This window comes from Pongo pygmaeus, chromosome 4, assembly GCF_028885625.2.
Source record: "Pongo pygmaeus isolate AG05252 chromosome 4, NHGRI_mPonPyg2-v2.0_pri, whole genome shotgun sequence".
NCBI lineage: Eukaryota > Metazoa > Chordata > Mammalia > Primates > Hominidae > Pongo > Pongo pygmaeus.
Genome location: NC_072377.2, coordinates 152,809,903 through 152,822,447, shown reverse-complemented (window position 1 = coordinate 152,822,447; position 12,545 = coordinate 152,809,903). Strand labels below are relative to the sequence as shown.

Below are 12,545 nucleotides of genomic sequence, written 5' to 3'. Positions count from 1 at the left end.
ATGCTTTACTACATGAAACTACTCAAAGAAAGAGTTCTCAGTACTTCCATGTGAATGTTCAGAATAAGATATATATGTATCAAACTGTGGATTTTCATAGGGTTGAGGCAGCTACATGGAGATTGAGCTTGTTATCAACAGAGCTGTGCTTTAACCTTCAGTCTTCTTTTAACGACAGCTGTTTTATTTGCCAAGTGACTGATTTTATTGAATATTCACCATTTATTGTATATTTTGTTACATTGTATCTGGTATACCTTATGATACTGCTACTACAGAAAACCATATACTGTATGTCTTTAGAAATTATATAGTCTGAATTTTCCATCCCAGATGCCTAAAAAAATGGCCTGTAGAGAACAAATATTTTACTTTTATATAATATGCTTTTTATGAAATTGGGAAGAAAGAATATTATGTGATCTAATTAATGATAGATATTTTAAGTAACTGTAAGCATAACATATGGTCATGTTGTCAAAATCCTTCATTATAAACATGGGGATTCTAAGAATAAGAGAAAGGAAGGGATTTTCCTAAGATCTCACAATGACTGGTTGGTTAACTTAGACCAGGAAAATAGGTTTCTTGATCCAAGTTTATCCCAGTTCAATTATTCTCTGTTGTATGTATATATTTTCTTGATCTCAAAGTAAGAACACAGTCAATGCTTTTGCAGAATGTACTTTATTGACAAGTGAATCAAGAGAAACAGACATACATTGAACTCCTCAAGACCCAGGCAGAGTAGGTATGTCTTTATGAATTAAAGGAATCCACCAGCAAAAGTATAAGCAGAAGTGAGAAAAGAAGGCTGCAAGAGCTGGCAAGTCACTAAGAAACATTGGCTTTAACTCAGCATTTTCCAGTATGCTTTAGGCTAATCTTTCCACCACTTTTCCTACAAAAAAGAAAGACAAATATATACTCAGTGCAATATCGTAAGTACTCACCATAGAGGTTCGAAACAGGTTTAACAATGGCACGGTCCATTTAATTATTTGATTCTATAAATTCCATTTATATGATTCAGAGGATGTTAATTAAATGCACTCAGAGGTTACATCTGGCCTAGCTGTGGAAAGTATGAATCTTAAACAAATCTCAGAGTTTTCATAAGTCTTAGACTTTTTGGTACCAATTGCTCATTCTCCAAGAGTAAATATGTATACCATTGAAAAAGGTAGAGGTCCCAGGAGAAATAACGACAAAGGGACTATAGTTTTTTTCTGACAGAATATGTAAGAGGTTGAACCAGATATTCAGGCATTTGACATTTTAGAGCAAGTGACACATTCAAGCCCTCTCAGTAATATGCATCTATTAATTCAAATTTTATATTACACCACTGACTTTCTCCTGAGAAAAGTTTGGTATTAATTAGTCAGATGTGTTATATATAAGTGTAGACATATGTTCATTATGTATTGATACTGCAAGTTCTAATTAGAAACAAATGAAAACATTAAAACATATCAAAATTATTAAATATAATAAGTTATAATGTATAAGATGTGTGAATGTTTTTGAAAACTTCTCTAAGACAATCAAAATTAATAATAACAGAGCAAAGTGATTAAGATTATGTTTTCAAATAATTTAGTATGTAATGTTTTTGTTGCTTTTGACCCATCTGTTTTCAATCAAATTGCCTGAAGCCTGTTTCTTCAGTCTCTATGGGGAGGTATGGGTGTTTTCTATAATACCTCAAAAAAGTGTCTTAGTCTTATTCTGGAAGTTTGTGTTTGCAAGGGTCAGCTTTGATTAATATAATACTTACACCATGGCCTTACAGAAGGCACATTTATTGCCATATGTCTGGCCATCAGAGCCACAGTGTGGGTTAGATTCCCGAGTGCAGTCGACCTTGGGGTCCTGGAACTCACCACAGTCAACCTACCAAAGTAAGCAGAGTGACACTGACATTAGTGCATTCTAAGAGACCATCCTTCAGAACAGAAGCTTTAGACAGCAAACTTTAAAAACTATATATAAATAGTTGTGACATAAAGCATTCTGAAATATAAAATAGCTCTACTAATCTAATGTATTCTACTTACCTACTTAATTAGAATACATTAAATAGACGAGACATTTTCTTTGAGTTACAGGAAACTCATTACAAGGAATACGGATTGTATTCAGGAGTAAATTAATGATGTAGTCAAATGCTATATGAGTAAAACTTTTTGCTCCAACATTGAACTGTTCCAATTGAGAGTGGTTTTTGGTCATGAAATGACTTTTTAAACATCATATTAATGTGCTCTAACAGCACTCCTTCTGTATTGCTATCAAAACATGGATGGGCCGGGCACGGTGGCTCACGCCTGTAATCCCAGCACTTTGGGAGGCCGAGGCGGGCAGATCACGAGGTCAGGAGATGGAGACCATCCTAGCTAACACGGTGAAATGCCGTCTCTACTAAAAATACAAAAAAAAAAAATTAGCCGGGTGTGGTGGTGGGCACCTCGGGAGGCTGAGGCAGGAGAATGGCATGAACCTGGGAGACGGGGCTTGCAGTGAGCCCAGATCGCGCCACTGCACTCCAGCCTGGGCGACAGACTGAGACGCCGTCAAACAAAAACAAAAACAAAAACAAACAAACAAACAAACAAAAAACATGGATGAACCTTACAAGGGGCACCAGACATCACATGATGCTTGTTACTTTTCCCTGTGGATGCAATATCCATCCATAAGCTCTTGAAAACAAAATTCTAATGTGTTTATGTATGTACACATAAACTAATATATATAGGATATGTATATATAAAGTATATCTCTAAAGTATATATATACTCTATCTCTAAAGTATATAGATACTAAATATATCACTTATATACACGTAAACTAAAATATATACAGGATATGTATATATAAAGTATATCTCTAAAGTATATATATACTCTATCTCTAAAGTATATAGACACTAAATATATCTACTTATGTATATTATAAATATATATTTATATACTAAATATGTATACTTTAGAGATAGAGTCTTGCTATGTTGATATATGTAAAATATATAATATAATATATAAATATATACAATATATACTTTATATAAATATATAAAATATATTTTATATAAAATATATTTTATATAAAATATATAAAATATATAAACTTTATATATCTAATATATTTTTATATAAAATATACATACTTTATATATATATATAATATATATATGTATATTTTAGAGATAGATTCTTCCTATGTTGCCCTGGCTAGTCTCAAACTCTTGGCCCTCAAGACATCTTCCCGCCTCAGCCTTCCAAGTCACTAAGATTATAGGTGCATCTAATGTCATTTTATTACCTTACCCTGTTTCAGAGTCTGTGGAATTTGAACTTTTGTGCTTACTACAATCATTTAGTAATGGCTGCCTAAGTTGCTATGTTTAAAATGATTCTAAGGTTGCACTATTGTTCAGAATATGTGTTATGACTGATTAATAATTATTATTATGGGCTCCATAGTAGGAATGGTAGCACCTGTGCCACTAACATATCCTTTCAACTATAGCTGTTTTTCAAAAGTAGTCTGGAGTTTTAAGATTGTTTTCAACACAATGTCAATTAAGTCCATATTTGGTGTGTAAATGACATTTGAGCCATTATTTCAAGAGTAATGACAATAAGCAATAGGTTAAGCTGAACCCCTCCAAATATATCTGTGTGGAATGAAGTGACGTTTACATATGGAGAGAGGAAACTTGCTGTATCTCTATCTAAAATGATACTGCCTTGTGTTTGTCAATTGCTTCAAAATATTCAAGCTACTTTCACATGGATTATCTCAGTTGAGCCTAGCACAACTGAACCCACACCCAAGTATTTTCTTCCTCTGCCCTGTGGAAGAAGACTAGGAAGAGCAAAGCATTTCAATAAATGAAAGCAAATTAATCAAGTGGCATATGAACAAACTTCCATAGAACAGATAAATATCATACTCTTAAATTTTAGTGGCCTTCAATGATCTCTGAAGTAAGCTGAGAATCATGTTTTAGAACCTGTTCTGCCATTGACTGTCTGTGTTAACTTGAACAAAGGACTCTATGCCTGCACCTCAATTTTCTTAACCAAGAAACAACAAAGAACACATGTCATGCCTAATTTTCAGATTCCCAAGGTTTTTATAAGGAACAAATGTGCTCATATGAAAGTTGTGGAGAGTTAATATAGAATATTTGAACTAGTTCTGGGTTAGGAGTGTAGAAAGTAACCTTATTACAGGTCTATGCTAACTACAGTAGCTCTGAAAGATCTCTGTAACTCATAGAAAATGGTCAACACCATGAGATTAAATGGTATCTCGGGATTCTTCTAGCTTTGATGGTTCAAGATTTATCGGTGAACACTTTCAGTGATGTGTTTTAAATAAAGCTGTTATGTCCTTAACTTCAGCTGGGTTAGAGAAATAGCAACTTTTACCCAAATACTTCCTCGTTTAATTTTAGAGAGCCCTCTAAACTCACTCTGTGAGACATTTTAACATGGTGGCTAGGCAGGAGAGGACCACTCTCTGTAGGCCCCAGGGGTTGGAGAAGGCTCAGAATGCTTCTGGAAATTTGAGTTTATATGGTCATTAAGTCAACTAAAGACTCAGGATTATTCATACCTAAGTCTAGAGTTTTAGGTTTACAAGTAAAACCAATGAAAAATTGTAATCATACAAACATGGATTTGGGATATAGAATGGCATCTCTTCTTTCTATTACTGACAAACAATACCTATGTGGTTAAATAGTTTCCATTCTTTACCATATCTGTTTTCTTAATTGCTACAAAGCTTGGCTTCCCCTCACTCTTATTTCCCTCCCCTTTCTACTCTACTGAAACTGCTCTCAAAAATACAGAATACATCTATTGGTTGTTTTAAAACTTTCATGATTTCCTTATTACATATGCTACTCTTGATCACTCCAACCTTTTTGAAACTCTTTCCACATTTTCATTATATGTTGGTTCTCTGGTTCTCTGTTTCTTCTCTCTCTTTCTGTCTTTTCTTTTTTCCTCCAGAGTATTAATTATGGTCATTTCCTAGATAGTTTAATATACTTGGTTTTCTCTTCCTAATGACATATACTTTCCCATATGGTACTGAAAAATTCCAGAATATTTTTTATATATTTTTTATAAATATCTCAAACTGACTCTCAATGGTCAAATATATATATATATATATATATATATATAACCTTTTACTCAATAATTTCATTCATACTTAAGACATTTATGTGCAAAATACAACTCTTTCCTTCCAAACTAGTTTTGTATTCTGTTTTTCTGTTTTTTCCATTTTTCATGATAGCAGCACTTTTTAGATTCTCCAACCCTCCTTCAGATGGAAACATTGCCGTTTATTTTCCCTTCTGTTACCTTCTGCATTGCTTTACCTCATTTTCTTTGCCAGTTCCAAATTTACTGCCTATACCAGTTCTCAACATTTCTTGTCTGAACCAATAAAATAAGTTTTTATCTCCTTAATTTCAGCTGAGTGAGATAAATAGCTACTTTTGCCCAAATACTTCCCACTTTAATTTTAGACAGCCTCTAAACTCACTGTGTGAGACATTTTAACATAGTCTGTTCCTCATTTTCCTCCTAATTTCAAATTCTTCCTGCATGTGGACACAAGTTATCTTATTTGAAACTAATGTACTTATCATATTATGTGCTTAAGTGAGAATAGTGATCACTACCTTATATTTGCTTAAGAAATTGTACTGCTCAAAGCTCTTTCACATTCACTAGACAATGGCCCTCTATTGCTGATTAAAAGCAGTACGCAGCCACGGAAAGCTCACTCCATATGGAGTCAGGAGTCTTGAAGTGTTGACTTCACAGCTTTACTGCTGTTGGTAGATGTAAGTCAGCTAGACCTCGTTTCTGAGGCTTTAGTTTTTCAATTTGTAATTAAGTTATAGGTACTAGATAACATTTCCAAATTGTATTTATACATTTTGTCAGTATATTAATTTTAAGCAAAATTAAGCTAATTAGGAAAAATGAAAAACTTCAAACTCACTAGAATCATGGAGCGTTGTTTTACCAATTGTATGAAAATTCACCAATTCTTATCTTAAAATACAAGCAAAAATAAACTTAAGTATTTCAAAAAGTATTGTAACAGAAAATGGTTGCCAATCATTGCTTTTAAAAGGCTTGTTCTGTTCATTTCAATTCGAACTATTCATCTAAACAACTCTTTAAGGATATGGTTCCCAAATACAGAGCCTGAAAGGAAAATATAAAAATATTAAAGACAATGCAGTAAGTGATTCAAAAAGCAAAATGTATTCAGTCAAAGGACTATCTTTATTTTGAAAATATGTCTTTTAAACATTTTGATGCTATATAATAAATTACTTAATGAAACACTAGTGATGATAAATAGTAGTTTTATTTTACTCTTATTGTTATTATTGTGCCATTTAATCTATCTCCTTGGTAAATTAAAGAGTTGTCAGCATATTAGTCATTTACATTTACAGGGAAAATTTTACTGGAATATGATTTCCAAAAGTCTGGCAACATGATTTTGTTTAGCTTGAATAATCTTTTCAAATTAATGTGATATTTTTTGAAGTCCATAATTCAGACTGCTAACTATAATTTCCCATCAGTTGTCTCATCATGTAGAGAATTCTTGGCATGAGAAGAATGACTTCAGTGTTGGAGGAAATCTTATTTCCTTTTGTCCTGGCTGGATCAGACTCGAGCAAGCATGCTCCTAACGATAGTTTCAATGTCTTCTGCTGGCATTGAAACTGCCACCCTCCCTCCAGGCATGCAAAAGAGAAATGGCAGCCTCAGTGCCATTTAAAAGTATAGGAGCTTCCCTGTCATCTATATTTGAGTGGAGAAGAGACAGCAGCCTTTGCAGAACAGGCTTGGTTGGTAACAATTCAGACAGTTAGGGCAGGAAGGGGCTTCAGAGATCATTGAATTCAAATTTTCATCTTAGTGATGTGGAAACAAAGGCAATGAGAAGGGAAACCACATTTTTCAAGTCATACAGCAAGTAAGTATGAATGAGGACTCCACTCATCTATATTATCTGACTCCAGAGCCAATGCTTCCCAATACAGTTTGCATCCTCTTACCTAGGGAAAAACACTCAGTTTTCTTATGTATAGATGTCATCTGGATAATTATTTAAAATGCAGACTCAAACTCCCTACCTTTCTGATTATTATTCAATGTCTTGCATGATGCCTGGGGATCTGCATATTTAGTAAGCAATCCAGGTGATCATGAAGCAAGCAAACTATAAGACTTTGGCCCATCTAAAGCATAAAATCAGTAAGTAGTAAAATTTAAATGAACTTTAGAAAACACTCTGCAGTGGCACAATCTTGGCTCACTGCACCTCCACCTCCTGGGCTCAGGGGATTCTCCTGCCTCAGCCTCCCAAGTAGCTGGGACTGCAGGTGCTCCACCACCCCTGGCTAATTTTCGTATTTTTAGTAGAGATGGGGTTTCACCATGTTAGCCAGGCTGGTCTCTAACTCCTGGCCTCAGGTGATCCACCCACCTTGGCCTTCCCAAGTGCTGGGATTACAGGCATGAGGTTTTAAGGAGCCCCCAGCCTTCCTTCTCCCCTTTTGGGCCTGACCAGCTATACTGCTCCATCTCTCCCAGCCGCACACCCCGCCAAGTACTACACAGGGACCCCCACCCAGGGGCCCTGCTCCATGAGATAATGTGAAATATGTCTGTGGACCAAATGCAATAAAACTTCTGTTTGTAAGAAAAAAAAATCTGAGAAATCAAGCTTCAAAGAAGGGAAGTAACATGTGTGTTAATGAGAAAACTAGGATTAAATTCCGTATTTCTTAATTCTATGAGTAATGATTTTACTATATTTTACTACCTAATGAGATATGAAATGTGTTGGCTGGATGTTATGTCCTTTCCTTGTGTGTTTGTTTTCACGTTTAGTATAGACCATACCTTCATTCTTATTTAAACATAATAATACAACTTTAAGGTATACAGTTTCATATGACAATGCCAACACACATGTGTGCATGTGTTAGACATACACCTAAGTCACATGCATGTACACACACACACACACACACAAATGCATCATTTGTAAGATGCATCCTAATTTCTGAGATGCTAAAATTTAAAAAAATAACAGTCTTATATAATGCAGTGGGTATATCAGGGTTGGAAAATATTTCCAATGGCTTTTCCAACTCCAATTAGTTAGCAGTAGTGTCTAGAAATTTTCATGTCAAAGGTATAACAAGGCACACCAAGGCTAAACAAGAACTAGTGCCAAGACCAAGTAGAAATGCTTAATATGGATAAAGGAACAGGATTGGCAGAACAAATAGTACTTGTGTTGTCCTTTGACAGTTACAATGAAAAGGATAGAAAGACATTGGTGAACTAATTTGGGGGAAAAAAATCCAACGATGAAGATAACTTGTGCTCATTCCAGTTTTTAAACCAAATTTTATTAAAATTTGAGTGAATCAGTCTGTGTATCCTCATTAGAGAGCAGTAAACTAGTTTCTTGTCTACTTTCAGTTCTTATTTCTGAAAAAGAAATAATAACCTATATCCTAACTTCTGCAGAGGGTGTTAATTTTTAATCAGTAACTAATACATATATAGCCTTTAACGGCTTGCCAAATACTTTCACATTGTTTACATAATTTAAATATAATTGCAATTCTATGAAGTGAATAATATTATCCCTTTTCTATAGTTGTGGAACTTGCAGCTCAGAGAAGTTGAGTAACTTCCCCAAGATCACACAGTGAAATCAATGATAGAGCATGAATTTTATCCCAGATACATCCTATTTTTATTTATATTTATTCTTCCCTAAAAAATTATGAGAATGTGTAGTTACGTTCTTTTAAACCGACAAGAATTTAGTTAAAGAATAATAATTTCTGCTGATGTCTGAATAAGGTTTGCCTGCTCATTGTTTTTGCTCTGTTAACCATAGACAAATTTCTCTTTGACCAGTGAAGATCAAGCCAAGCACCACCCAGGCAGAAAGAAGAGATAAAAATAGGCACTGACCTGTCCTCCCTGACTGAAGACACCTGAAAGAAAAGCACAAAATTCAAACACTGTAATTCATTGATGTACCAAAAGTGAAATTTTCAACATTAGGAAATTCCTAATATCTACTCCTGTTACTTGGCTCTCTTAAAAAGTCATGGTATGTTTTTTTGTTTGTTTTTGTTTTCTTTTCTTTTCTTCTTCTTCTTCTTTTTTTTTTTTTATCTGCTCACTTCTCAAGAAGGTCATATAAAGACATGAACCATGAGGAGGTAACAATTGTTGGAGGTTAGGGTGGGGTAGAAAAAAAAATGGATTAAGGATCTGGAAATTCATGTTACAGTCCTAGCCCAGTCACTAATTTACTATGGAAATGATCTTATCATCGCTGGTCTCACTTTGGAGAAGTTGAATTGGAAAGTATCCTCTACCTTTGACATTTCAAGGTTCATTTCATGCAGTTCCTCCCAAAAGCCTTTGCCACAGGCAGTTGGGAAAGAGATTAAGCTTGTAGTTTGTTCTTTGAGTTTGAAATTGCTCAACTTTTAAAACTTAGGCCAAATGTAAACTGGTAAGGAACAACTCATTCATTCCTGCCACTTATTTCTCTTTTTACATCTCTCTAAATTCCCAAAAAGGGAAAAGATCCCATATATATTGTCTTGTTTCTCTCCCTTTCCTTTCTCTTAATATTGTATGTGTAATTTTAGTTTGTGACTAATTATTTCAGTGGTTTAAAATACTTAAATAATAAAATCCCTCAATCCAGTCTTAGAATGGGCTGCTGAGTTTTGATCTGTGGCCTTTCCTATGGGACTCCTTTCCCAATCCCTCTGACACATAAGCCCAAGGGCACCGCAATGAGAGAGAGTGTGGATTAGCGGAATCCATCTCCAATGATGGCCAACACTTATGGGATAACAACTGGAAATTCCTTAAAGCACAATCTCTAATAATAAAGATAAGGAGAAAACAAGTTGTTGTTTTTTAATTTGAAAAAAGGTTACTGTTCATTTTTTCAGCAGTGATTACCAGCCTCATTGATTTATAACCAGCAATATGGGTGATTATTAAAATGACAAATTCTTAGGGCAATCACTTAAAAATTCTATTATATAAAACCAGAGAGTTCCTGGAAGGTCTGTATTTTTTAATGACTCGAAGTGGTTTTTATAGCCAGGGACAATTTATTATTATAATTTTCAGTAAGTCTCCGCTGTACAAATCTGTCATCAAAAGAAGAGAGATTTGCCTAATGTCTCATACACAGGAATTGGCAAGGCAAAAACAGAATTAATATTCACAATGATGGAGTCCAATTTAGTACTTTTTATTAAACTTTATTATGGCAATAATGTTAATAGACATTTGTTAAACATGCACTATACCCCATCCACTATGTTAAGCATTGTACATGCCTTTTTCTCATTTAATTCTCCATACAAATACAGTCCTTTATATGTTTATTTTAGATATGAGTGAAATAAACATCAGAAAGGTCACAAAGCTATAAAATGAAAGTGCCAGGGCTAAAATTCACTTTACTCTGTTTCAACATTAAGGCCCTTAGGCATTATGACCTCCCAAATACTATCTAGTATGTCTGTGAAGCATCCATGCTTTGGTAAACTGTATTAGTCAACCAGATCCTGTTAAAGATCAATTCACCTTTGTAAAGAGAAGAAAAGGGAATAACAATTGATTTCTGAGACTATCTTTGCAGCTAAACTTTACATAGTCGGATCTATATTTTTCTGCCATCTCAGCAACTGATTGAACTACATATTAAGGTTATTTGGCTTTAGTAGTCAAGCTTACTCCATAATATCACAGGAATCCTTTACCCATTTTTTTTGTATTTCTAAGTGTATTTGTTTATGTAATTATGACCAGCTACAGTGAACATTGGCTTCTCTATCAACTAAATCTCATTGATTTTTTTTTACTTGTACAGCCATTTAAAATCTTGCATAGTAGTAAAATTCATCTGCTACTGTCACAGAAAATGATACATAAGATATGGAAGGTCCCAGGGCTTAGTTTTATTTCTATTATTTTACAAATGAGAAAATATCTCAGAAAATTATGATATTTCTTTAAGTGACACAGGCTATTAATAGAAGAGATGAAACTAGGTCTTGGGTCTCAAAACTAGCATTTGCTTTGTGCCCTACAACGTGAAAGAGTAGAATAATAAGGAAGGAAATAAATAGCTTATGATGGACCTGCTCATTCCGATGGTTCTGTCATAAAAAACATAACTTTGAAGTATGATTGTGCTTTGAACCTCACTAAAGTGTCCAAAGATATTCTCCTTCTCGAAGATTATTTAGCTCACCAGAAACATGTTTCTGCATTCTAAGTTTCAATTACATACTTTCAAAGACTTTTCTCATTGAGTTTCCAATTTCCCCATTGTCTTAATTTAATTATTTGAATTTCTTTGTAATAGTAACTAAGGGGAGGAAAATATTCCTTTGTTCTGGAAAGCAAAACCAATATTTAATGCAATTATCCATCCTCCAATCTAGTTTTATGGAACAAACATTAAATGTGATGGCAAGAGAATCTGATTCAAATTCCAGATTCTAACTACTAGTTGCAAGTCTTTTGCTGATTTTCTCAATTTCTCTGTTCCACAGTTTCTTATATGAAGAACAGAGATAGAAATACCTTATTATGAGTCTCAGAGACAATACATAAAATCCTTTGGTACATGCCTAGAATATAGTATATGCTCAACAAATCACAGTAATTTTTATAATTATTACCATAATCATTGTCATCATCACAATCATTATTATCATTATGATAATCTCTCAGAATTGGTCTTTTACATCAAAATCATTAGGATTTAAAATATGATAAACAACTACTCATCATATCCAGTTCAGTATAAATATGGGATCTTAATTTTAAGAAAAAACTTACCTGTTAAAAAGCAGAAAAGAGCCAGAGAGAGGAGCAGAAAGATGCCTGACAGCTTCATTGTGTCAGTTAGCTCACTCAGATCGAGGCTGCTTTGTCCAGCTCAGGTTCTCTGTCAAGACAATTCCCAGAAAGCCCTAAAATACATTCAGACCACATGAGTCCTATGCAGTTTGTGCATTTATTGGGGCCTGCCAACACATTAAAAAAATGCTTCATGCTCCCCATCAATCTTAAAAATTAGGACAATTATGTGTGTCACACCTCAGATCTTATTAATAGAGGATGTCATTTTCTACTGGCAGCCTACATTTTCCTAACAACCAATACATCCTCCCGGCTCTTCTCTCTAAAGTTTCACTATATTATAGCGATGATTCACTGGTTGAGTTCCACTTGATTCTTATATTTCTTTCAGACAGGTCCTACATGTCTGTGGTCCAAGTGAGTAACCACAGGATAATGGAATCTTGGGTGTAACTTGAATTTTTAGAGTCCAGATCATCCAAGGTGTACCTAAAGGAGATAGATATTCCACACTGTAGCTAGAACTGCAGTAGAAGAAGCATTTTCTAA

The 12,545-nt window shown here is 34.3% G+C and overlaps 1 protein-coding gene across 1 annotated transcript; it reads right to left on the bottom strand.

Moving 5' to 3' along the window:
- Window positions 1–668: 668 nt before the first annotated feature.
- LOC129037270 (serine protease inhibitor Kazal-type 6) lies at window positions 669–12,324 on the bottom strand. The gene is made up of 4 exons (XM_063664598.1): window positions 11,973–12,324; window positions 9,060–9,082; window positions 1,781–1,896; window positions 669–901 (listed from the first exon to the last, which is right to left on the bottom strand). Exons 1-4 carry the CDS (start codon window positions 12,028–12,030, stop codon window positions 856–858), a joined length of 243 nt encoding a protein of 80 aa, XP_063520668.1. The 5' UTR covers window positions 12,031–12,324; the 3' UTR covers window positions 669–855.
- Between the last annotated feature and the right edge of the window lie 221 nt (window positions 12,325–12,545).

Coding starts and splice junctions, on each gene's coding strand:
- LOC129037270 (XM_063664598.1), bottom strand. CDS start 12,030: ATGAAGCTGTCAGGCATCTTTCTGCTCCTCTCTCTGGCTCTTTTCTGC. Junction 9,083..11,972: donor TCTTTTCTGCTTTTTAACAG/GTAAGTTTTTTC, acceptor CTTTTCTTTCAG/GTGTCTTCAGTCAGGGAGGA. Junction 1,897..9,059: donor TCTTCAGTCAGGGAGGACAG/GTCAGTGCCTAT, acceptor TTACTTTGGTAG/GTTGACTGTGGTGAGTTCCA.